This window comes from Talpa europaea, assembly GCF_964194135.1.
Source record: "Talpa europaea genome assembly, chromosome: 14".
In the NCBI taxonomy this organism is placed as follows: domain Eukaryota; kingdom Metazoa; phylum Chordata; class Mammalia; order Eulipotyphla; family Talpidae; genus Talpa; species Talpa europaea.
Genome location: NC_140082.1, coordinates 72,030,758 through 72,056,762, shown reverse-complemented (window position 1 = coordinate 72,056,762; position 26,005 = coordinate 72,030,758). Strand labels below are relative to the sequence as shown.

Here is a 26,005-nt window from a genome sequence, read left to right as displayed (position 1 = left end):
AGGAATCACATGCGAAAATAAAATAACATAACTCTATAAATCTAAAAGAAAACATAGGAAAGAGTTTTTAGATACAAAATAAAGATATAATCCATAAAATATAAAAATTGATAAGCTATACTTTATCAAAATTAGAAAGTTTAGTTCTGTAAAAAGAATGAGAAGATAAGGTGCAGACTGAAAAAAAATTTTCAGATACAAATCTTGTAGCTAATATGAGACTTGTATCTAAAGCACAAACTCAACAAAAATAAACAAATACTCCAATTTTAAAAAATAAGAAACAGGGGCCTCCCTGATGATGCAGGTGGTTGAGTGCAGCACTGTAAAGCTGTCTGCAGCCTCTGCAGTGCCGGTTCAATCCCTGCCGGCCGTGGAGATACCCACATAGCGAGCAGATCTCTCCTGTCTCACCTGCTGCTCCCCTCAGCAGTGTATTTCAGTCAGTCTTCCTGTTCTGTTCCCCACTCTGTCTCTAGTGAATCCTCTCACCGTCCCGCACATCTGGCCTATACCCCAGTTCTTGTATAAATAAATAAATCTTTAAAAAAAAAATAAGAAACAGACATCTCCATCTCACCCCCCTGCTCCCTTGAAGCATATTTCAATAAATCTGCCTTCTCTGTTCAAAAATAAATACATAAAATTTAAAAATAAAACTAAAAAAGCAGATCTAAAGAGATATTTGACCCAAAGAAGATATACATGAATATATGCATATAACGAGCATGTGAAAACATGAACAATATCATTAGTCATTAGTGAAATGCAAATTAAAACCACAAAGAATTATTGCCACATATCTATTAGAATGGCTGATTTTTTTTTTAAATCAGACAATGGCAAGTGCTAATAAAGATGCAGAGCAACTGGAAGTCTTATACATGGTTGGTAAGATTGCAAAATGATAAACCTCTGTAGTTCTTAAAAATTAAACATAATATTTTGTATTAATTTTGTATTTTAAGAACTACAGAGAAGGGGAAAGGAAGGAATAGGGTCAAAATAAGGGGAGGGGGTGCAATTGTATGGGGAATATAACCAAAATGAAAATGCAAATGTGCAAAAATGAAAAATGATGTAAGAATTATATAAAATAAAATATTAATAGAAAATAATAACAATACAAAATACAGCAAAACAAAACAAAATAAAAAAAATTAAACATAATACCTACCATATGAATCAGCAGTCCCACCTCTGATTATTTATCCAAGACAAAAGAAAACTTACACTCATCAAGAAACCTGTATGTGAATGTTTGTAGCAGATTTATTTATAATTGCCTCAAAAAGCAAACAACCCAGGTGTGAATGGATAAAAAAGTGCTATGTCCAGATAATACAACTTCATTAGTAAAAATGAGCAGACTATTCTTCATACAATATTACAGATGCATTTTAATTTATTCATTTGTTTGCATTGAGGCAAAATGGGTTTACAATCATTGCATATTAAAAGCATAGGCCCCCCAATCAGTTTTACGTGGGGCCCACCACCAAGACACACATCGTCCATTCTGCTCTCTTCCCACCATGCTCTAGTCACCCCCTCTCCCACTCTGGTAACCTCATTTTTAAAGTAACATAGGCAAATTTTAAATGTTTCTTTTGTAAGTGAAAGAAGCCAAATCCAAAAATCTACATATCAATTTATATAAAATTCTGGAACAGGCAGAACTATAAGGACACAAAACAACAGTTGCCAGGATAAGAGGGAGAGGCTGACCGGAAAGAGGCAACATAGAGGAAGTGGCAATGAAGGAACTGATCTGTATGGAACTGTGATGGCAGATGGCAGATATATGATTGTCAGACCCGTAAAACTGTACACCATAAAGAGTGGTAAGCACAATACCCTGTCATGCTGTAACATAAAAGATACTGGCTATTTGTTGAAGGTCTCATAAAATTCCTGTTGATACAATAAAATACACTGTTGAAACAATTCAAGTCTTGAGTTATTTCCCCAAATTTTATGCATTCTATGACTATGTGTCAAATTTATACACTCTCAAATAATTCCAAATTCACATTGATTGGTCCCAAGAAGGCAAATTTATTATCTAATGTAGCAAATGTCTGCCACATTCCTTTGTAAAAGTACCGGATGTCTAAATCTACAAAAACATTTCCAGAGAAGACAATGAATACACACTTTTAAAATACTTACTTATACATTTTTCAATATCTGCCACCATATTTTGAATTTTTCTTGAAAACTCCAATCTGTTGGGAGTTATAAAGAGATTTGTATGGAATTGTGATAATCTAAAAAAAAAAAAACATAAAAGCATAGTTCAGAAGAAAGTAGTAACTAAAATAAAATACAATTATTTATAATTTCAAAAATGTCTGATACTTACTGATCACATACAATTTTATCAACCTCAGTCACAATATCTAGATCTATTCAAATCCATTGAAAGAAAGAGAGAAAAAAAATGGTGAGTTGATACATGTCAGGACTTTCTAAACACCTTAAGAGTAAAGTGGAAAGGTCATTTGAAAGACTGTACTGAAAAAAAATGTACCCCATCCCTAGGTTCACATAAGCAGGTCAAACATGGAGTCCAAATGTCTACATTTTTAAGCAAGTCTCTCAGGTGTTGTTCCTCCTAATGAAGGGGGTCCTCAGGTGCCCCTCAGTTAGAAGTAGCATTTTGAGATTAAAAATGTTATTACTTACATGTGCCACAAATGAGCTGTACATTATGCTCGCTTTGACCATTCTTACTTTAATATTTATAAATTATAACCTATAAAGTGAAAATATGTGACTAAAAATTTCCTTTATGTTATTTTCTAGCTATTAGAATATTTCCCCTTCATTCTTAATAGTCTTATTTACCTGAAAATAGGTCTCCAAGATTGTAACTACATGTTTTGGGTTTCTTCATTGCTGGGAACAGTTCTTCACAAAGGTTTTCATGGTTTTCGGAGTTGACTTTATTTTCTGATATTTCATTTTCTGATTTTTCAGATTGGGTGTCAGACTCATTAAAGTCTTCTTTAGAATTTTCTGAAGAATCACTTTCAGCAGGAATTCTCAAGTGTAGATTGACTTCAAATATCGCTGCACATATTTTTTTCTTATCCACTTTATCACTAATGAAAACCTAAAATAACAGATATATTAGAATGCCAGTGACTATATATAACTGAAAGTACATTTACTATAACACAGGACTAAATTTTCAATGATAAATAGTAACTTTATTATAACTGAATAACATCATATTACCATACAGGTGGTATTTGGATGTTCAAAAAAGTAAATTAATGTGAAATAAATGGAGTATTACAATGTAATTCCTCTAAATGTAGTTTAATATTATGATGTAGTTTTCCCCAAAACACTAAGTAAATTGATGCTAGAGTGGTTTGATATTAACAATTTGAGAACTTATTAAAAATGCAAATTCTTAGACCCTATCCCTGGAGATATAAAGAGTAGACAGACATTCACTTTTAAGATATTGAAAATATGTCCAATGTTTTTAATATTAGTAAATATTAGTTGAGATAATTTACATGGTTTATTCATTCAGCTCAAATTTTTAACTTGGGCTTATTTTACCACAGTGTTTCAAATTATTTTACACCTGCCTTTAATTCTGCCTGAAAAGGAATTCAGAAGATTCACATGAAATACATACTTTGACCTTCTAAGAAATGTGTATTTGTATATGTCTTGTCAATTTGTATATGTCAATATAAGGAAGTTACAGTTTTGAAATAAACTTTTACTTTGGAAAAATAAAGTCTTTGAACCACATGAGAAATGATATACAAGAGTTTGCTTAATTATACTTGACATGGTACATGTGCAGCATATTTTTGCAGGTAAAATGTATATTATAAATACAATGCATATATTGTACAAAGTCTGGAGTGCAAGAAAATGCAGTCATAAGAAGGTAAAATGTATCTAGATCCCTATCATCCAGCTAGCCACTGTTATTTGTTGAATATATTTTCAAATTTCAATCTATAAAAGTGTGGATATTTGCTTTTATGTACTATTCATGGACATTCTCCCTTATTACCAACTCAACATAAAGTATTTTAAAAGAAAAAATACATAAAGTACATATTACATAATACTATTAAAAAACACTACTTGTGCTAAATAGGATCAATATCTGCTATACAAATTCCAAGAAAATAATGCCAGGGTGGGGTAGACAATTCTTCATGGCAAGATTTCCTAATGAAAGTTTCTCAGTGATTCTCTCAGCATTTCATATTTAGCTTTTGTCATTTTTAGGTGCTCTGAAGAAAAGCAAAAAGAATTAGAGAATATAGAAGGGGCGCAAGAAAGGATGGCCACTACTTTAGGTAACAATTCCCATGTAAAGGGAATTCTCTTATCTTCCTTTACTTTTCTTTATTCATAGTACTCATCTCTTCATTACCTGTCTCCCTCAGTAGAATATAAACTACAAAAGGTCAGGGATTTTGTTCTGCCCATTGCTGTGTATCAGTGCCTCCTTCAATAACTCCAGAACAAAGAAACAAATGAAATAAGCATAATAATAGTTTTCTATAAAATAGGAGTGTGTGTGTGTGTGTGTGTGTGTGTGTTCACATGCACACACGTGGGGAAGGGCAAGAAATCTTGAGTACTAATCATAAATCACATTTTTAATTCTAAAATGTCTCATTCATTTTACATTAAAAATCTGTGCTGGGCCTCCCTGGTGGCACAAGAGGTTAAGATGCAGCCTGTAAAGCTGTTTGCAGCCACTGCAGCACAAGTTCGATCCCCTGGCCAGCTAGGGAGGTGACCCACATGGTGCAGCAGACCTCTCCTGTCTCACCTGCTGTTCCCCTCAGCAGTGTATTTCAGTCAGTCTGCCTGTTCTGTTTCCCACTCTGTCTCTGGTGAATCCTCTCACCCCCCACACCTCTGGCTTGTACCCCAGTTCTTGTCTGCATAAATAAATAAATCTTAAAATAAATAAATAAAACAAAAATCCATGCTTAATGCAGCCAACTTTATTCTAATAACAAAACCAAACAAACACAACATACAAAGAAGAAAATTACTGACCAATCTCCCTAAAGAACACAGACACAAAAATCCTTAATAAAATCCTAGCAAACCAAATCCAACAATGCATTAAAAAGATCATGCACCATGACTGAGTAGGACTCATACCAAAAACACAAGGATGTTTCAACATATGAAATCAGTCAATATAATTCACCACTGACAAAAAGAACTGGAGAAAATAATACTCAAACCCATATGGAATCACAAAAGGCCCCAGATAACAAAAGCAATCTTGACAAAGAAGAAGGAGAATGGAAGTATTATACTTCCAGACCTCAGGTTATATTATAAAGTCATAATAATTAAAACATTCCTGTGTGTATGGAACAAAAACATACACACAGACCAATGGAACAGAATTGAGGGCCCAAAAATAAACCCACACATATATTGACAATTAATCTACGACAAAGGAGCCAAAAACATACACTGGAACAATGAGAGGCTCTTCAATAAATGGTGTGGGAAAACTGGACAGCTGCATGCAAAAGAATGACACTAGACCACTATCTCACACCAAGCACAAGAATCAATTCAAAATGGATCGAAGACTTGGAAGTAAACCCTGAAACTTTAAAACACATAGAAGAAAACATAGGTAAAATGTTTCATGATAATTCTTACCTCTTTTTTCATCTTTGCACAATGTATGCATTTTCTTTTTGGATATATTCCCCATACAATTGCACACCCCCCCTTATTTTGACTCTAGTCCTTCCTTTCCCCGCCCTTCCCTTCCCCCCTCCAAAAAATGCTAAGATTATATAACCTGAAATTTTCAGAGGTGACTATCTAAGTTTCAATTATACAAGTTCATCTATCTCCTGGAAACTTAATGTTCCTTTTTTTAAATAGTAAATGCAAAAATGTTTTCATAAAAAAAATGTTTCATGATAAAAGCTTTAGTGATTAATTTAGGGATTTGTCCCCAAGAGCATGGAAAACAAAAGACAACATAAACAACTGAGACTACAACAAGCTAAAAAGCTTCTGCACAATTAAAGAAACCATCATTAAAGCAAAAAGACACCCTACTGAATGGGAGAAAATATTTGCACACCATACATCCAATAAAGGACTGATATCAAAGATATATAAAGAACTCATAAAACTCTACAGAACAACCCTATCAAAAATGGCTCCTCTCCAGTGCCTTCCCCGTGGCGCAGCGGTTGAGCACTGGATTGCGAAGCTGCCCGCAGCCTCTGCAGTGCCGGTTCGATCCCCGGCTGCTCCCCGGCCACCAGAGGAGGGTCCCGCATGGCGCGCAGACCTCTCCTGCCGCCCGCTGCTCCCCTCAGCAGTGTACTTCGGTCCTTCTGCCTGCTCTGCTCCCTGCTCTGGCTCTGGTGAATTCTCTCACCCTCCCGCGCTTCTGACTGTACCCAGTGCATGTATAAACAAACAAACAAATAAAGAAAGAAAGAAAACATGCCTCTATAAAAAAAAAAAAAGATATATTTAAAAAAAAAAGAACATGAGATATATATGTGTGTGTGTGTATGTATATATATATATACACAATTACATATATATGTATATATATATTGCATATATGTAAAATACATATATACAAATATATATGTATGTGTTTATATAAAGTATTTGTTTTTACATACATACATATGGAATATTACTCAGCAATCAAAAAAATAAACTCATGCTATTTGTGGCATGAGCTTCAATAGATAATACTAAGTGAAATAAGTCAAAGAAGAAGAAGAAAGATAAATAATGGATGGTGTCACCATATGTGGACTATAAAGTAACTAAACTAAAAGTCAGATAAAGACAAGCTTAAAAACTAACCCTTGATAGCTGAATACAGAATTGAAGCACAAAGGGGGGAGGGTAGGGGAGGGTGAGAACAGAAAGGAAGGAAGCAGGTGGCCTATGGTGGTGGAATGTGGGTGAGTTGGTGGTGGGTACACAAAGATGGTAATATCTGATGGGTATCACCTCCCAATATTACCTCAATTAAAAACAAGTATTTTTTTAATTTTGTAAATTTTTTTTTTAATTTGTGTTTATATTTTCTAAAAACCATTTTACCTCATCAGTATACGTTTCTGGTTTTACTTCTGACTTTTGAAAAGAAGTTGATTTTGAATTAACAAGTTCTTCATAATCATTTGTTATCTTTTCAGCAGAGGCAAAAATATCCTTGTATTTTCTAGATTAAGAAATGGGAAAGAAAACACCAGTCTTTTTAAATTCTTATATTTCATTAATGTCCAGAACACATTAATAACTAGACATTCCTCCAAAGAAGATATGTAGATTGCCGGTAAGTTCATGAAAAAATTGTTAGCACAACTTAATCATGAGGAAAATACAAATCAAGACCACAATGCAACACCACTTCACACCAGTCAGGATGACTATTATTTTAAAAAATGGGAAACAATGTGTTGATGAGGATTAGAAAGCTGGTGCTTTCTTTGCTAGTGAGAATTAAAATGGTACAGCTATTAGGAAAGTTCTTCAAAAGTCAGATGTGGAATTACCATTTGATCCAGCACTTCATTTCTAGGTAAGTAAGCAAAACAATTGAAAACAGGAACTCAAACCTATGTTCACATTAATGTCCATAGCATCATTATTCATAGTAGTTAAAACAACCCAAATGTCATGAATAGATGACTGTATAAACAAAAGGCAGCATATACATGCAATAAAATAATCAGCCTTAAACAGGAAATTCTGACACATGCTAAATACAGCAAGGATAAGCCTTGAAAATTTTATGCTGGGTAGAAGAGTCAGACTCAAAGGACAAATATTTTATGATTCCACTTATATGAGATACATAGAATACATAAACTTGGACTCAGAAAGCATAACAGAGGTTACAAGGGGTGTGCACAAGGGGTGTGTAGAACGTGATGTATGGGGAATAAGGAGCCATTATTTATTGAGTACAAAGTTTAATTATAGAATGATGGAAAAGTTCTAGAAATGGATATAGTGGTGGTTGTACAACATTATGAATGTACTTAATACCTCTGACTTTCACACTTAACGATGGTTAAAATGGTAGCTGTTATGCTGTATATGTATTTTACTTCAATGAAAAATCATATATCCCATTTCATTAGGACGAAAAAGTAAAAAATACAAGTGTTAATGGGACAGTAGGAAAAGGAAGCATTTTTATGAAAAATTAAGGACTTAAAAATACATACTAGTATTTGTATGTAATTTTAATCATAATTTATTAGGTAGGTGGAGAATTAACAAACTGAAAAAGTATAAACAATCTAAGACATGAGAATTAGAAGACATTTTACTGAATCTACGAAAGTGGAACAATTGGAAAAGAAAAAGAAAAAATAACAAAGTGAAATAAATAGCATAAATAAAGTGGAAAGAATAAAATCAAAGTATACCAGTTATTACTAAATGTGTATTGGTTAAACTTCCCTATCAAAACACAGAAATTGTCACATTGGGTTAAAAAGCAAAAATCAAACCATGTTATTTATAAAAGGGACATCTAAAACAAGGTGGAGTAGTAAGTTTGAAAGTATTAAGAGTTTCTGAGAAAATGGCACAGAATCACTGGTTTTTTTTTTTTTAATCTTTCCAACTACCTCATAAAAATCAAAGAAAGAAACAATTTGAATAGGAATGTATCTATTAAAGAAATCAAATCACTAATTAATAAACTTCCAAAACAGAAAGTACCAGGTTCAAATGCATGTATTTACTAGTGAATTCTACCAAGCATTTAAGGGGGAAAAAGCAGAATTTTATTCTATGAGGCCAGTACTATCCTGAAGCCAAAATCAGACAACAAAGAAAACTAAAGAATATCTGTTATGAATACAGATGCAGAAATCCTCAACAAAATATAAGCAAAAACAGACTGGTTGCATACACAAAGGATTGTAAACATAAGGGTAATACATTACATTATGATTATAAATTTCTTTCATAAGTCAAAAAAGTGTGATTTACTTGATGAGACTTTCATTCTTTTTTTCCATTGAAAATTTTATTCTGGCAGAATTATCAAATAATTTCAGAAGCAGTACAACTGCTGTGTTCATTAGTTGACAGATGAGTTCCTGAAATATGTAGTCAACCAGCTTCAAAAACCTCAATACTGTTTCTAAAAAACGTCGATATTGAGGTAGCTTGAAATGGGTTCTGTCATCTTCAGAGAGTTTTGACTCAAAATATTCTTTAATATCTTTCTTTTTTGCCACCTACAATTAAATAAACAATTGAAAGACAAGTGATGATTTACTATATTGATATAGCATGATTTCTAACTTAAAGAATTTTTTTCTTGTCTAAATAACATGTTAGAGCTAAACATTTCAACATCTGTCATTGTTCATCAACAAAGAGAAAACAATTTGTGTTTTGAAGCCTATGAAATTTGGTACCTTATTTATAAGCAGGTAAGAATTCAAATGGGAAATACATACTAATGAACATCGACATATTAAGACACAGAGGAATACTCAAATACATCAAGAGTTACTAACAGGAGAGTCAAGTTTAAATACAAAGTTTCCTAAAACCCAATCCAATTCCACCTCCCTCATGGTAGGCTAACACAACTAGACTTCTTAAGAAATATATATATATATATATATATATATATATATATATATATATATATATATATATATAGGCCTCCCTGGTGGCACAAGGGGTTAAGCACTGCACTATGAAGCAATCCGCAGACTCTGTAGCATGAGTTTGATCCCCAGCTGGCCAGGGAGAAACCCACATGGCGAAGCAGACCTCTCCTGTCTCACCCGCTGCTCCCCTCAGCGGTGTATTTCAGTCAATCTGCCTGTTCTGCTCCCCACTCTGTCTCTGGTGAATCCTCTCATACCCCGCATCTCTGGCCTGTACCCCAGCTCTTGTATGCATAAATAAATAAATCTTTAAAAAAAAAAAGAAACATATATATGCTATGTAATACAAAATTAAGAAAAAGTTTAAGTTCAAGTTTGAGGTTAGTTTTATTTTTAAAGTAATTTATCTCCTAAGACAATTGACTGAGTACATTATTGGAGAATGACATGCTTTGATACAAAATACAAGGCGTCATCAGTACAACTGGTGCTACTAAATACTTCCAAATACTTATAAAAATAATCCTGAAATTACTTGAAATGATTCCTTTTAAACACATAAACATTTGTTTTTATTATTAATGGAACTTTAGATCTGAAAGCATTTTCAATTTTTTGCTATTTATGTGTTGTTCACACTTGTTTTTTCTTTTTTACTTCAAGGGTATGTTAATATTTGGTAGGTCAACTTGTATTCTAATTTTTAAAAACATAATTTCATTAGTTTTTATGTTGCAACTATTTGTGTTTCATTTTATTCATTTGTATATTCTTTTTTTAATAAGTTAGTTCAGCTGTTTACCATTTTGGCAAATTTTTTCCATTAAGTGTACCTGGACGGACGGTTTGCCAATATAATGCAATATGATATTTACTGACCAATAGTTACTTGAAGAAACTGTTTGTCTATTTGATTGTTTGTTTGTTTAAAAAAAAAAAAAGGTAGACCTCCAACAATAAATATATAGAGGAAAGCTTTGGCAATATGTTCCATGACATCAATGATTAAAATGTTTTTAGAGACTCAGCCCTTAACATGAGAAGTAAAAGCAAAAATCAACAATTGTGAAAGAAAATATAAGTAGAAAAAAAGACATCTAACTGAGTGGAAGAAAATACTTACACCTCAAAAAACAAACAAGAAACTAATGTACAAGATACATTTTAATAAAGTATACAATTCAACAATATAAAAACAAACAATCCAATTAGTAAATGTGCAGCAGATCTAAACAGACAAATCACCAAACAGTATATCCTGAAGGTGAACGGATGTATGGAAAAATATTCAGCATAACTTTTAATAAAGGAGATGCAGGTTGAAACCACAATAGGATAGTATCTCACACCTGTGAGAACGACACACACACACACACACACACACACACACACAAAAACAAGTTTTACAAGAATTATGTGTAGTAAGGCCTCCCTGGTGGTGCAAGGGGTTAGACACAACCTATGAAGCTATTGGCAGCCACTGCAGCACGAGTTCGATTCCCAGCCAGGGAGGTACCCACATGGCACAGCAGACTTCTTCTGACTCATCCGTTGCTCCCCTCAGCAGTGTATTTCAATCTGCCTATTCTGTTGCCCACTCTCTCTAGTGAATCCTTTCACACACATACCCAAACCCCCCTACCTCTGACCTGTATCCCAGTTCTTGCATGCATAAATAAATAAATCTTTAAAAAAAAAAAGAATTGTGTAGTAAAGCAAGTCAGAATCACAGACAAATATGGAACTTTTATATAACATCATTCAACAAAGTAAAATACGTATAAAATCTGTCATTAATAAGTGAAATGGTGTTTCTGAGGTTAAGAGGGATAATGCAGGGAGAAAGGATCAAAGGGGATAAAAGGGTTGATGGTAGGAAAAAAATTGTAAGACAAGGCATTTTCTATATCAATTAAGAGCACAGTCAACCTGCACTTGGCTAATGGAATACTAACTTATTTAAAGGGTGATGTTTTTATTGAAAAGGTTATATTTTATCAGGACTGGTCACATGACTTGGAAACTTTATGTGCATAACATAGATTTTTAACTGATAAAATGGCAAAGCTGAGCCTGTTAACTATTCAAAATAAAAAATTTTAGCATTAATACCAAAACAGCTTTAAACAGTCTAATAATTTTATCAATACCAAGATACAAGTGATATGCCTATAAGGACTGCTCTTTTTAATTAATGTCAGTGGGGCTGGTGGAAATTCTGGCACTTAATAGCTAACTTATTCTCTATCAACACAGGATAGATTTTGGATTAAGCAGATCTCAATTCTGACTTCAGGTTTACCTCAATGGCAGAGGCTCTCAGTTTCCATTCAGTTCGCTCATAACTGTTATGTTTTCACACAGTAATTAGAGCAGTTAAGTCTGGTGAGACTCAGAAGCCATAGCTCACATGACAACAATGAGGTTTCAGCAGCTATCAGGACACCTGCGGTTGACCCAGCCACTGATTCCTGCCCTGGCACTCATAACTACACATGTATCTCCAACTTGCTCCTGCAATGTGGGCACCTGTAAATAGACCCAACAGCTAAGTGTGTGCACACCACCAATTTCAGCCACCACCAGTACTTGCTTGGGTCTGCAGATGCTGGATCTGGAGGCATCAGCAAGGACCCCAACAGTTTACAGGATTTTGAAAAATAATCAAAAGCTCTCAGTATCAAAAAAGCCCAAATCCTTGGTGAAGTCTACAAAACATTTAAAGAAGTACTAATACTAATCCTTCCCAAACTCTTCCAAACCCTTGAGGAGAAGATTATACTCCCAAACTAATTTTACAAGGTCAGCATTACTCTGACACCAACAATCTAAATAAGGACACAGTAATAAAAGACAGCTACAGACAACATCCCTGATAAATGTAGCCACAAAAATTCTAAACTACTAGCAAACTGAATTCAACATTACGCCATGATCAGGGCCTCCCTGGTGGCACAGGAAGTTAAGCACAGCACTGCGAAGCTGTCAGCAGCCTCTACAGTGCGGGTTCAATCCTGGCCAGCCGGGAGATACCCACATGGCACAGCAGACCTCTCCTGTCTAGCCCGCTGCTCCCTTCAGCACTATATTTCAGTCAGTCTGCCTGTTCTGTTCCCCACTCTGTCTCTGGTGAGTCCTCTCACCCTCCCGCACATCTGGCCTGTAACCCAGTTCTTGTATGCATAAATAAATAAATCTTTTTTTAAAAAGAATTAAAAAAAATTACACCATGATCAAACAGGATATGTCTCTGGGATGTAAGAATGATTCAACCAATACATATCAGCAAATGGGATACACGCCCTTAATTGAGAAATAATGATCATGATTATAATAATAGATAGGAAGAAGCATTTAACAAAATACAACATCCTTAGAAGGAAAAAACACTCAACAAACTGGGTATAGAGAAAACATACTTCAATGTAATAAAGGTCATATATGACAAAACCACAGCTAACATTATACACAACAGTGAAAGGTTCAAAGTTTTTCCTTTAAGATCAGGAACAACACAAGGGTCCCCACTCTCCTATCAACATGGTACTAGAAACAATCCAGTCAGAACAATCAGATGAGAAAAGGAAATAAGGCATTCAAATCAGAGAACAACATTTTTCAGCATTTAAATATCAAATATCATAACAAAATAACAGAAGTAAAATCAGTAAAACCACTCTGAAAATGGGGAAAGTTCCCTGACTGATGCCATAGGACCCAGAAACTTAGTGGTCTGCTGGCTACATTAAAGAGCAGTGTCAAAACATGAGCCTCTGTTTGAAAGCGAGCAGCTAGAATTGTTAGGGGGAAAAGATGTCCTGAGCAAATTCCATGCAGGCTTTGTGGACTCCACAGACCAAAGCCACTCCAGACCAAAGCCATCAAGACATTGGAAAGACAAATCCCATCACCACCAAAGGGAAGGTGGCTGCGACCTGAGGGTGGAGTTAAGCAGCCAGGTTTGGTATAAAAACCAGACACGTGGGCCTTGGGGGGCTCGTTCTCTCCCTCGCCTCCTGGCTTCACGGCTCCTGGCTCGCAGCCAGCTCTCAGAGTGCCATTTGGGATTCCAGATCGGCAGATCGGGTAGGACGCATTTAAAACTTTGTCTCCCACTTTTCTCCCTGAGTTGTACATTTCCTCATTTGCCCTTCCCTTGTAAATAAACCTTTTATTAACCTTTCGCGTGTGCCTGCAGTAGAGTATTGATAAGTCCTTTTAAGTGCGCGGGTGAGGACCCACGGTCAGGCAACCCATTTTGTATCAGGGCTGCCCTATAACAGTTTCTGTATCTAGTAAACGCGCAATACTATTTGGTTGGCTAATCATCTTTGTCCCTCTAATAGCTCATTTCCAACCCTTTTTCCAGGATTGAAATTTCAAACAATTACTTTAGTCAGTACAAAAAATAACCTGATGAAGAGGATAAAAAAATATTACCTTTAAAAGTGTACTTTTTATTTCTGATATTGCTTTACTCCTGATATCCTTAAATTGTTTCAATGCCTGGATAGCTTGCTGTGATTGCTCTTCACAGAATTCCTCCAGAGAATATGTTCGAGATCTATCCAGCTTATTAAATAAAAGCAAATGTTGAGTGTTGCAAGATAAAAATTCATTTACAAGTATATACATATACATATGTATATGCATATTTTTGGTCATCTCCTCAAGTAATAAAGAGCATATTTTATATTTTGTGTTGTATACATTAAGTTTTATATACTACTACATGCATTACACATTCTTCAAATTCCAAAGCCCACAGTTAAATCTAAAACTAGATTTCAAAAAAGACAGAAAAATAATTATTATTTAAATTATAAGCACAAGTCACAGAAATTACTTTTACCTTTAAAGTACCAATTATTTGTAAAATGTAAAAATATGAGTATTAAATGTAGGATGAAGAGGTTAAATTAAATAATTCAAATAAGATAACTTCTATTCTGAATGCATTCAGAGTATACTATGGAGAAATTTCCATCAACTATGCCAGTGAACTCTGCCGCTGGCAATACAGAAACAGTGTTTCATTCAATCATGCACATGCCATCACTCTTCCTCCTTTCAGGATTTTTGTTTGTCTACTCTGTGTTAATCCTTTTGCCAAAATACATTTTCATCCATAAGTACATGCAGACATCTTTCTCCCTAATGATAGTATAATACTTAAGTGTATGCTTCCAATTTTTTTTTAAAAGAAAAAGATTGAAAAGTACTACACTAGTCTTAAAATTTTGTATTAACTTCGGGGTTTTTTTATAATTAAATTTTTTTCTTAAAATTTTTTGGTCCCCAGGGCCACCCCTGGTGGCGCAGCAGTTGAGCGCTGGGCTGCGAAGCTGCCCACAGCCTCTGCAGCGCCAGTTCGATCCCCAGCCGCCGGCAAGGGTCCCACATGGTACGACAGACCTCTCCTGCCACGCCCACTGCTCCCCTCAGCAGTGTACTTTGTCAGTCTGCCTGTTCTGCTCCCCGCACTGACTCTGGTGAATTCTCTCACCCTCCCGCACTTCTGACTATACCCAGTGCTTGTATAAATAAATAAATAAATCTTTAAAAAAAATGTTTTGGTCCCCATAGTTCTCTTCCTTCACCATATTCCCTGGTGTTCATCCCTCACCTGTTTTGTCCCTCCCCGACCCTTCCTTTGCTGTCAGCTTTTCTAGGGTCAGCTTGCTCCCTCTCCTGGTCACATATCTAGTTACTAGGTCCTGATGTATCCAGTAAAATATCTCAAAAACTCCCTTCCTTTCTGATTTCACTGTCAACTCCCTAATTGAAGTCTTTGTTGCTTACACCTTCGTTATTCTAGCACTGTACTAACTGATCTCTCTAACTACATCTGCTCACTTTCCATTTTCCCTACAAACCAGTATCACTTAAATTTTCTTGAAATAACATGTTTAGTAACTTTCAATAGTTGTTCCTTAAGAATAGTTCTCAATTCTTACTCACATAAGAATCACTTCAGAGTCTTGTGAAAAATGTAAATTACTAGCATTACTTGCTGCACCCTCCCCAAAAGGAATGGGAGACAAAACCTGTATTTTTATTAAGCACTCAAAATACTGTCCAATAAATAACTTATAATTGAATAGGAAACATGATGAAAAGTGCCAACTCTTTAGCTGATTCTCTAGCCTTGATAGGTCATCATCTCTTGAGAACTGTAATTTAAAGGTGAAAGTTGGGAGTCCAGCCCTCTGAAAGAGGTGTTTTCACCCCAGTGGAATCTATCAGCACATATGAACTCCATTCATGACACCCACTTCTGAACAATCATTTAATGTGTTGCTTCATTCTCCTTCCTTCCTCACCGCTAATCCCTCACTGGCATCTGTATCACCAGAAGACACTGGCACACTATATATGCACAATTAGCCACCTTCTTATTCTTGACCCCAGTCTCAGGTCCCTGGCTTTGAATCGTTGTTCTTCCTCCATATGACTCTGGCTTCTCCACAAATAGTCTCAGAAACTGCTGCTCTTGGCACTCTATCCTAAGAACAACTCCCACAAAAAAAAGAGTCCCTTAAGGACAGATTCAAATCCTATTTTCCCCTTATTCTGTTATTCTTGACCTGACATTCAAGAGGCAACCTAACTTTCAAATCAAGCATACATTGAATATTTTGTTCACATTCCTATTTCTTATTTGGCTGCCCTATCTCTACCTCCCAACTTTACTTCAACTCTTCAACTCTAACATCGTGCAATTCATAAAATCCTCCATGGAGCATAGTCTAACTTGAACTCCAAAGAAGGCTAATCTCTACTACCTCTCAATCCTCTCAATTTCTGTGACCAATAAATATTCCTTGCTTTATATGTTGTTCACTGTTTAGCTAGAATAATTAGCAAAATGGAGGAACTACCTCTAGAAGTAGATATATTTATATAAAGCATTATCTCTTCCAATAATCAATAAATGGATTGAAAATAGAAATGCTTTTGTATCCATTTCCTTTGCACATCTCTTTGCATAAAATAGATAATATGCATATAGCTTCTGAAAATCTTTGTCCCCTTCCATTTGTTGTTTGGATGAAAGTTGATAAAGCCTAAAGAAGCCAGGAAAGAGCCCTAATATCCCTGCTCTGCCAGCTAGCATGAGCTAACTTACTGCCATCAAATTTATTGACAAATTCTATCAATTCACTCAGCCATTCATAAAAAAAATCACGTCTGACCAATTTTCTTCTACATTAAAATTATCCCAAAAAAACACCTTTGTGAAATGTCTCCTACCTAACTTGAATACTTTCGAAATATTACTGCTCTCAATTTAACTATATAAATCATACTTCCTTTGTAATGATTTTCATCTTTATTAATTTTCTCATTTAACTATTGGGCACCTACAAGTATCAGTTACTATATACAATCCTAAAAATAAGCTGTGATTTAAAAGCAGCAATCTTATTACATGTGCACAATCAATATAAGTAATGTTGAGTTAACTGTCACATTTTAACTTGCCCAAGTCCTTTTATTTTCTTTCTAATTCTAAATAACTATCAATTTTACCTCTTAGTATTTCCCTCATATAGAAGGTAAGTGAGGTAAAAGCAACTAGAATCTTGTTCAATTGTACATTAAACACTAAATTTACAGTTTTATGTATTTAAATAGTTCTTTAAAAGAACTATTCTACAGGGCCTCCCCGGTGGCGCAGCGGTTGAGCACTGGGTTGCGAAGCTGCCCGCGGCCTCTGCGGCGCCGGTTCAATCCCCGGCTGCTCCCCGGCCACCAGAGGAGGGTCCCACATGGCGCGCAGACCTCTCCTGCCGCCCGCTGCTCCCCTCAGCAGTGTACTTCGGTCCTTCTGCCTGCTCTGCTCCCCGCTCTGGCTCTGGTGAATTCTCTCACCCTCCCGCGCTTCTGACTGTACCCAGTGCATGTATAAACAAAACAAACAAATAAATAAATAAATAAAAACATGCCTCTCTATATAAAAAAAAAAAAAAGAACTATTCTACATAAATTAAATCATTAAGAAGATCACCCTATTGTGGAAGAGGAAAATTTATAAATTTAATTCAAACCTCTGAGTTGCAAGTTATGAAAAAATTTTGACCTGCTATACTGAGAGAAAAATAACTGGTAAATAGCAATTATGTATCACAGATAACTTATTTATAAAGAATATTGTACAAGGGCCTCCCTAGTGGTGCAAGGGGTTAAGCACAGCACTGTGAAGCTGTTCACAGCCTCTGCAGCACAAGTTTGATCCCCAGGCAGCCAGGGCGCTACCCAAATGACACAGCAGACCTCTCCTGACTCACCCGCTGCTCCCCTCAGCAGTGAACTTCGGTCAATCTGCCTGTTCTGTTCTCCACTCTGTCTCTGGTGAATCCTCTCACCCCCCCCCAACACCTCTGACCTATACCCCAGTTCTTGCATGCATAAATAAATAAATCTTCAAAAAAAAGACTATTGTACAAGTTCTGAAAATAAAGGGCCTCATAACAGACTTAGGTTAAATATGTGGGAGAAATTACAAGGAATGTTGGCAACTATTGAAATTCACTACACAAGGGAACAATGTTCTCTATATATTTTGCAAGATTAGCCATCCATAGGGACGGTCTCCTTGTGGATCTAGAAATCTGTATTCCTCTAATTCAAACCATCATTTACTCTTTCTATTTTCTTTATGCCAGTCTTAGCTTATAGTAGGATACTTCTACCCACCTTTACAAGGCATATGGCAGATGAATTACCTTCATTTCCTTTACCATTTTGGGGATTAACTGCATCTTCACAAAGGCCCTTCACAAAAAACAAACATCCTAGAAATAACTCATCAGCCAAAAAAAGCTCGTGGGATAAAAATGACCTGAAAGTTAAAAATATCCCAATTTATCTCTTATTCAATAACATGAAATTCAGAGATAACTAGTATAATTTGTTTCATATACCCATAATTAATATGTATTACATATGCCACATTTTAAGCGACACTGACAAAGCCTTAGTAAGCATTACTGATTTTGTTTGGTTGAGATTGCTGAAGGCATGGTTTGGTACTGGGTGTGCTGACTAAGAAAAACAACAGGAGAAAACAAGTGATGGTGTTACTCTGTAAACCAGTGAGTTCTAGTAATTTGGAATAGTAAGCAGTAATATCCAAAAGGAATTATATTTATTATTTATGAAGTTTAAGTAAATATCCTCAATTTACTAAATTCCCAGTTACAGGAAAAAAATAACTGGATTAGGGATCATTTGGAGAATGTTTCTTAAATTTGCCCATCACCTATATCCTAAATAGAGCAGAAGGGCCCTTTTATTTTTCTCTGCCCCTTTCTGCTGGTTTGATTATGGTGATGAAGGTGAGACAAATCATTGCTAACAACACTGGAATGAGGAGAAAAAAAGCACTGAATGAGAAATAAGCACATTGTGGATAGAATTGGAGGGAATATTTCTAAGTGAAATAAGCCAGAGGGAGAAAAACAAATTCCAAATGATTTCCCTCACATGTGGAATACAGAGAAACAAAACCAAGGAAGTCACAAAACCAAACCAAAACAAAGCCTAGAAATATGACTGCAAAATTAGGGGTGCACTGGTTCTTCACAGCATTACAATTTCTTTATACCAAGAACAGTACACTACGAAATAGAGTGTTTATGTATGTTTATTATTTATAAGATTAATTTCCTTTTTTAAATAAGGTGGGTTAAATTTAATCATAAAGGCTATGGAATGTGGCTTTCAAACCATTGAGTGAAAATTAATTTATATCTGCTTCCATATTGAATATTTAAAATAAGGATTTTTTTTCTTGAAATTTTTATTAAATATATCACATATCAAAACTTACATGCTTTAGGTCTCCTTGGTGGCACAGGGGTTAGGGGTTAAAGACACAGCACTATCAAGCTATCCCCAGCCAGCCAGGGAACAATCCACATGGTTCAGCAGACCTCTCCTGTCTCACCTGCTGCACCCCTCAACAGTCTATTTCAGTCACTCTGTCTGTTCTGCTCCCCACTCTGTCTCTGGTGAATCCTCTCATCCCCCACAACTCTGGCCTGTACCCCAGTTGTTGTATGCAGAAATAAATAAATCTTTAATAAATAAATAACAACTTACCTGCTCCTCTCTATCTTAATCCTTTTAATATTCAATTTCCAAGCAACAAATGATTTTTTAATTCTGAAACAAAAAAATACCTCTTATATTATGTATTTTATTCATAAATGTATTTTTATGTTTCATTCATCCTGAGTTAAAGTAAATATCAAATCATGCTACTTTTCCACCAAACAACAGAATATAGAGCAAAAGGCGAATGTATACAAAAGTCATTATGATTTCTATAGATGCGTAATTCATTTAGCTGCAATACTGCAACATTCCAATAAATATAAAATCTATGTAACCTATTATTTTCCCTTGCATCTTTATTGGCTTACTATTTCAAAAAGAGATTTATTGCAAGAAGACTCAAGATTCAATTTCAATTATAATGAAGATACATTGATCAGAAATCACTGTATTGTGTTAAGTAAAGAATTAGTTATTTTGATATTATGTAATAATCATTTTTTAACGTATTTGTAATTTTAAAAACTCAAAGAGGCTACATAAAGCAGGAACTGGAAAGTTTCCCTGGTGATTATTCATTATCCTTTAACTTTCACACATGAAACACTTGTACTATTTCTGCAAATCTCCCTCAACTGTTCTAAATTGCCACCAACTATTTCATGCACTTGTAGGACTAATCTAGTGCCATATCATAATCCACCCCCACTCCCCCAGTAACTTTTCCATTTTTTTTTAAATTTAGAAATGTTTAATGGTTACCAGAGGAAATAGGGGAAAGGATGGAGAGGGGAGGAGAACATGGCACATGGGGTATGGGCAGAGGTGGTCAGATGAAGGGAAAAAATTACAGAAAAAACATTTTTTAAAGAAATGGTTTTATGTGTAAATAATGTCTAGATGTTCTAATTCTCACAAATTTGATTTTCCAAAACCAAGTAGGTGTTATTTAAAAGAAAACCAAACAAACATTTAAAGGCACTGGGCTCCTCTGCTTCTAAATAATTACTAAACTAAAAAAATTAAACTTGTGCTACTAGGAATCTCAAGTTAGAATTAAGTATTTTCCAAAGTAGAAGTTAGAGTGTAGTGCCACTACAGAAACAGACAATTCAGCTCTCACCCCAAACATTCACAAATGCCTACCAAAACAGTTAAACTAGGTCAAAATAGTACGATGCAATTAAGCTCCAATACATGAGGCTATTATGTTCTTCTAAAATGATAATAAACCAAAACAAATAGATTTTACCTAAGGCTAACTGTCAAATAGCCTTCTACTGAGCCCCACCTTCTATAACATTAATAAAGGGAATATTATTTTTGAACATCACTAGCCATGAATTTTTGTCAATAATTATGACATAAATGCTACCAGTGCATTATCCAAATGGCATGAGCATTTTATGCCCACAATTCACTTCTGCAGCTTCAGTATTTTCATGATTTATGTAAGTATATTTATCAGAAATGTTTACCAGTGAGATGCAGTCTAGCATCCATAATATCTGACATTTCTCAGATGTCAAAGCAGGAGATGTATTTGTAATCACCTTATGTAAAAAATAAATCAATAATTTATACTCTCCAAAGGAGGTTTTCAAATGCACTTATAAAAATTTGTTAGTAGGGTTTTTAAGAAACATCTTCATGTCCACATCCTGTTGTGATTTCTGCACCATTTTTCTTCCAACTGCTTTCCTTTGCCTGCAGGAGGGCCCAGATAAGATGGATGTTTTATTTGACTTCTTTGATGTCCTGAACTTTCTATAGTTCTTTATTTTTCTTCAACCTGTTCATTATCATTTTGGCTTGGCAATTCTGTTTGATCTCCTCAACTCTTTTCTTTGCATCAATAGCTTTATTTCATAGCTCTTGCTGATATTTGACAGATTCATTTCTAAGCTTTTGAAATTCAAATGAAGCTCTTTACCAGCTGCTTTCTAGAGTGCCTTTGTCCATCTGACTTTTTGAGGATTGCATTTCTTTTTAAAGTTTTTATGACACTTGGATTTACAGAATCTGAATATTCATTGCGGATGAATATCATATGTGGCCAGGATAGAAAGGCCCCAAACAGAAGTAACACTTCTACGAACTCATGTGGATACCCTCTGATCAGTTTTCCATTAATGAGAATAATCACTCTTAACCAACTGTAAGAGCCAGTGGAAAGAGGAAAGTGGCAGGGATAAGAGAGCTCCAAAGTCCAACCAGCCAGCCAATCTTAGTTATGTCATTGGCTAATTTTGAATCTAAGAAGGCAAGAGAACTGAAGCCATCCAAGCAGTTCAGAAAGAACCCATCATACAAACAAGCACAACTGGAGTCTTAGAAATCAAAAATGCCTCAGACAAATCTAGTAGTTTGACAAATCCAGTAGCCTTCCTGATGGTAAGGCTCCAAAGAGGAGTTACAAATAAATTCTTATCGCACTTTAATAGAGATTCACAGTATATCAGGAATCCAGAAGATTCCTGGAAACCCAAGTATCAGAGGGGAGCCCAATAATGATGTAAGAAGCACCTCCGCCAGACCACAGAAGTGAGCTTAAAGAGGAGAGGGGGACATTGGGCTACAGTAGAGGATTATTAGGGTACTAGTGGTGGGTGGATAACACATTTGTAGAGGTATGAACCTGTACCCCTAAAACATACACAGTATTGTAAACTAATATCTCAATAGACATAACTTTATGTATTTTTTCAAAAACCTAAAATTTGAAAATAGAGTAAATCTACAAGTTTAAACCTGACTAGAATTTAGTTACATTTGCCTTAACGTGATTAAAGAAAATGAATCATTTTGACTGTGGACTTAATGATGTTAAACATCATAAGAAGATAATTCTTGTCCCAGTTCCAGCTAGGTTTCAAAGGTTTAAAAATTAAACATTATAGAGTCAACTAGAGCCTGCAAATTTATACACCAGGACAAAGATCATGGTCCAACAGTTACAGAGTTTAAAATAGATATAAAATATAGCAACATGAATATCATAAGCTGATACACCAGAACATGCAGCCTCTTACCAATACCAGCTTTACAGCTACACAACTTGTGAGTATTTTCTCCCAAGGTCCAATCACCTGGTGTCTGCTTAAATATCACATATCAGGCCATCCTATCTAAAGTAGCAACACACAGACAGACATCTTTGTCTCTGTGTTATTATTTTGCTGGTCCTTATCACTATCTGAAAGTATCATATTTGTTACTCATTACCCATGTCCCTCAACTAGAACATAAGTTCTCCAGGAACAGAGCTCTTACGTAGTTTTTTCATGGTTGTATCTCCAGTGCCCTTAACAATTGAACAAAGCAGGTACACATTAAGTATTTGTTCATTAAGTGTGAATACTTCTCTGCCACAGTTTGATTGACTTCTCTTACAGAAAAGTTCCTCAAGTTCTTAGTTATTTCAACAATTTGCCACATTAAATGCAACAATTAAAAAATGTTGTTTATCTCTTTTCCGAATCCCCAGCAAACAGTAGCAGGACCATAAGAAAAGACAGACATTAAGGAGGAAAAAAAATCAAAACAAGTTTCAAAGACTAAAAGAACAACAGTCTGGAACTACTTTGTCAAGGATCAGTCTCAGGAATCCTGATGTAACATAATGCAGTGTAGTGTAAGGTAATGTAATCTAGAACTAGAAAAAAATTAAATGATGACCTTGAATCAACTCCCTAATTCTGTTTTATTTTGATAACATTACTCTCTATATGAAATTTTACATATTTACATATTTCTTTTATTATCTCTCCCCCACAATATTCTAAGTTCTTCAACAGTATGACAATTTTTGGTTTGCTCAATACTGGACCCCCAGAATCCAGAACAATGCCCAGTTCTTAGTGAACTCTCAGTAAATATTTAGTGAATAAAAGCATGAAAAACAAAAGGGAAATCAAGGTCATTATAGTCAATTTAAGTTTGCCTGATTATAAAGTATATTTTTATCTATAAAAGCTCTTATTTATCCAAAAGCATTAACATTAAAGAGTTTCAATACTTAAATGGATAAGCTTCCTTTTTTTCCAAAACAAAATTGCCTCCAATACCCTTTTTTTTAATTTTTTTAATTTTATATATATTTTTTACATTGTTTTTCATTTTTGTTCAATGTATGCGTTTTCATCTTGGTTATTGTCCCTGTAAAATTCCCACCACCCTTATTTTGATCTTACTCCCTTCTCCCCCTCTGTAGTGTGTCTCTGGTTTATAGTTGCCTGTTGATTTTGATTCCTTTATGTAAAAAATGTTTATGGAAAACTCCCACTTGTACTTCCCCATATATATGGCATTACTGTGTCAGAATCAGATGTTATCCAGGCAATTGCTATTTCAATACTACAAAAAGTTAGTTTCATTTATCTCACCTAAAATTGCAAAATATCTTGAATTTCGTCTGTAAAATATAGTAACATCTTCTTTCTAATAGCCATTCTGAAGTTGGTATGAGTTCTATTTCTTCTGCTTTACCTATTTTAACAACCTGAAAATATAAAGCACACAAAAAAAGAACTTTCTTTAAAAAATACACACTATTCCCAAGAAATTAAGAAAGCCTATATTTGGCTCATAATTACTTGCCTTTATAAACAAGCTTTTTCTATATCGACCTCATTTCATCTACACCCAAACTTTTTCATTAAACATTGCCTTTTACTTGTCATTTTCGTTTCTTTACAAATACATTTCAGTTTTAATAAGATTCTCTATATACATACATATGCTACTGAAAATTGCAATTGCACATCAAACATTTTATCACAATTCAAATGTTTGAAAGCCAGGAGATCTATTAAAACACCTTGCCCCGATTAGGCGCTAATCAAACCACCCGATAGTGGCTTACTTTCCTCCCACACAAGTTATTTTGCTCAAAGTTCCTGTGTTGCATTTCATCTCTCCAACCTCAGGCTTCTCTAAGCTACACAGACAAGACCTACCAGTACCTCCTGGAGTAACTGAAGACACTGAGGTCATTTACGTATAAGCAACATTAGGTTTCTTCTAAGTTATTGGAATGAAGTTAGAAAAGAGAAGCAAGAAAAAGACATCACAGAACTTGTGTCGCAGGTTACAGAACACGGGCTCAGGGTCCCTCACAGCAATGAGCAGCTCTCCCAAGCTGCTGTGTAATGACCCCAGAATTACTGTCAAAAAAGGACAGTACAAGAATAAGGTTTTTTGCTTAATCGATTCCGTGTCATAATTTTCCTCCATGGCAATCTTCTCTTCAGGAAAATTCTGTGACACCGGCAACCAACAGCACAGTGATTGTTTTTTATTCTTTTGTCAGAGAAAATTGGTTGAGGATTGAGTATCTGATCTTTGGCCTCTTTCCCCTCAATTCTTTCTGAGCTATCATCAGTGTCCATGCTCCCCTCCCTTAGGGTGTGCCAGCCCCAGTCCCCTGTAAGATCTTTTCTTGGTGCTGCTGTTGGGGTGGATATTCAGGGCAGGGAGCTTCATACTAGGTTGAGTCCAGTCACTACGATTCTTTATTAGCCCTTCTGAGGTAGGTTGCGAGGCAGCTACATCTTCCTGGGAACTGTCTTCATGGACTTCTGAGATGACTCTGGGGTCAAGGCTGGGTTACACTTCTTTGATGACTCCATTGGAAGTCTAGTCATAGCTTGAAGCTCCTTCAAGGTTTCTGGGTATGGGCAGAGGTGATGTTCCATTTATCAAAAAAAAAAAATAGCCTGAAAAGAACTAGATAGCCCAGAAAAGAAAAAAAAAATATTCAAACTCCAACATAGCTTGGTGAAAGAATGAACTCACTAGCCATTTTCTAATGCCATTTTTGTGCTCAAGAGAGAAAGACAAGAGAAACATTTTTTTCTCTCTGAAGTACTTTAAACAAAGACATTCATTTTTTGTCTCATAATTTTTATGTTTTCTATAAAAGTAATATTGATAATTTAATCTTAACTACAGGAATGTAATAATTCCAAATCAGTTAATAATAATCCTATTACCCCTTGACATTCAAAAATGACATGCCTTTCATCAAGGAATTCTCTCTTCCAAGAGTTGTTTTCCCCTATCCAAATGTTAACGTTTTCTTAAATTTCATCCAGAAACAAAAGTATGCACCTACGCATTTATGAACATATGTTATTTACATAGATGTTGTTCCATTTTCAGGTGATAACGCCTATTAGAGGTATTTCCAAATCTGCACACACAGGTCTACTTCATGTGCAGATGTGGCCTTGCCCACACACACTTAATTGGGAGTTTAGTTGGGAGGTTGGGATCATTAAGTGATCAAA

The 26,005-nt window shown here is 35.2% G+C and overlaps 1 protein-coding gene across 1 annotated transcript in view; it reads right to left on the bottom strand.

The window, feature by feature from the left end:
- Positions 1 to 26,005, bottom strand: part of DNAH14 (dynein axonemal heavy chain 14) — a gene marked incomplete at its 5' end in the record, with an annotated part of 230,846 nt that overhangs the window by 181,138 nt on the left and 23,703 nt on the right. The window contains 8 exons of the mRNA XM_084254058.1: positions 2,173 to 2,270; positions 2,366 to 2,408; positions 2,851 to 3,118; positions 7,111 to 7,231; positions 9,019 to 9,269; positions 14,094 to 14,225; positions 18,354 to 18,498; positions 24,101 to 24,216. Coding sequence (XP_084110184.1) covers positions 2,173 to 2,270; positions 2,366 to 2,408; positions 2,851 to 3,118; positions 7,111 to 7,231; positions 9,019 to 9,269; positions 14,094 to 14,225; positions 18,354 to 18,498; positions 24,101 to 24,216 — 1,174 coding nt within the window. The remainder of the gene's footprint in view (positions 1 to 2,172; positions 2,271 to 2,365; positions 2,409 to 2,850; positions 3,119 to 7,110; positions 7,232 to 9,018; positions 9,270 to 14,093; positions 14,226 to 18,353; positions 18,499 to 24,100; positions 24,217 to 26,005) is intronic.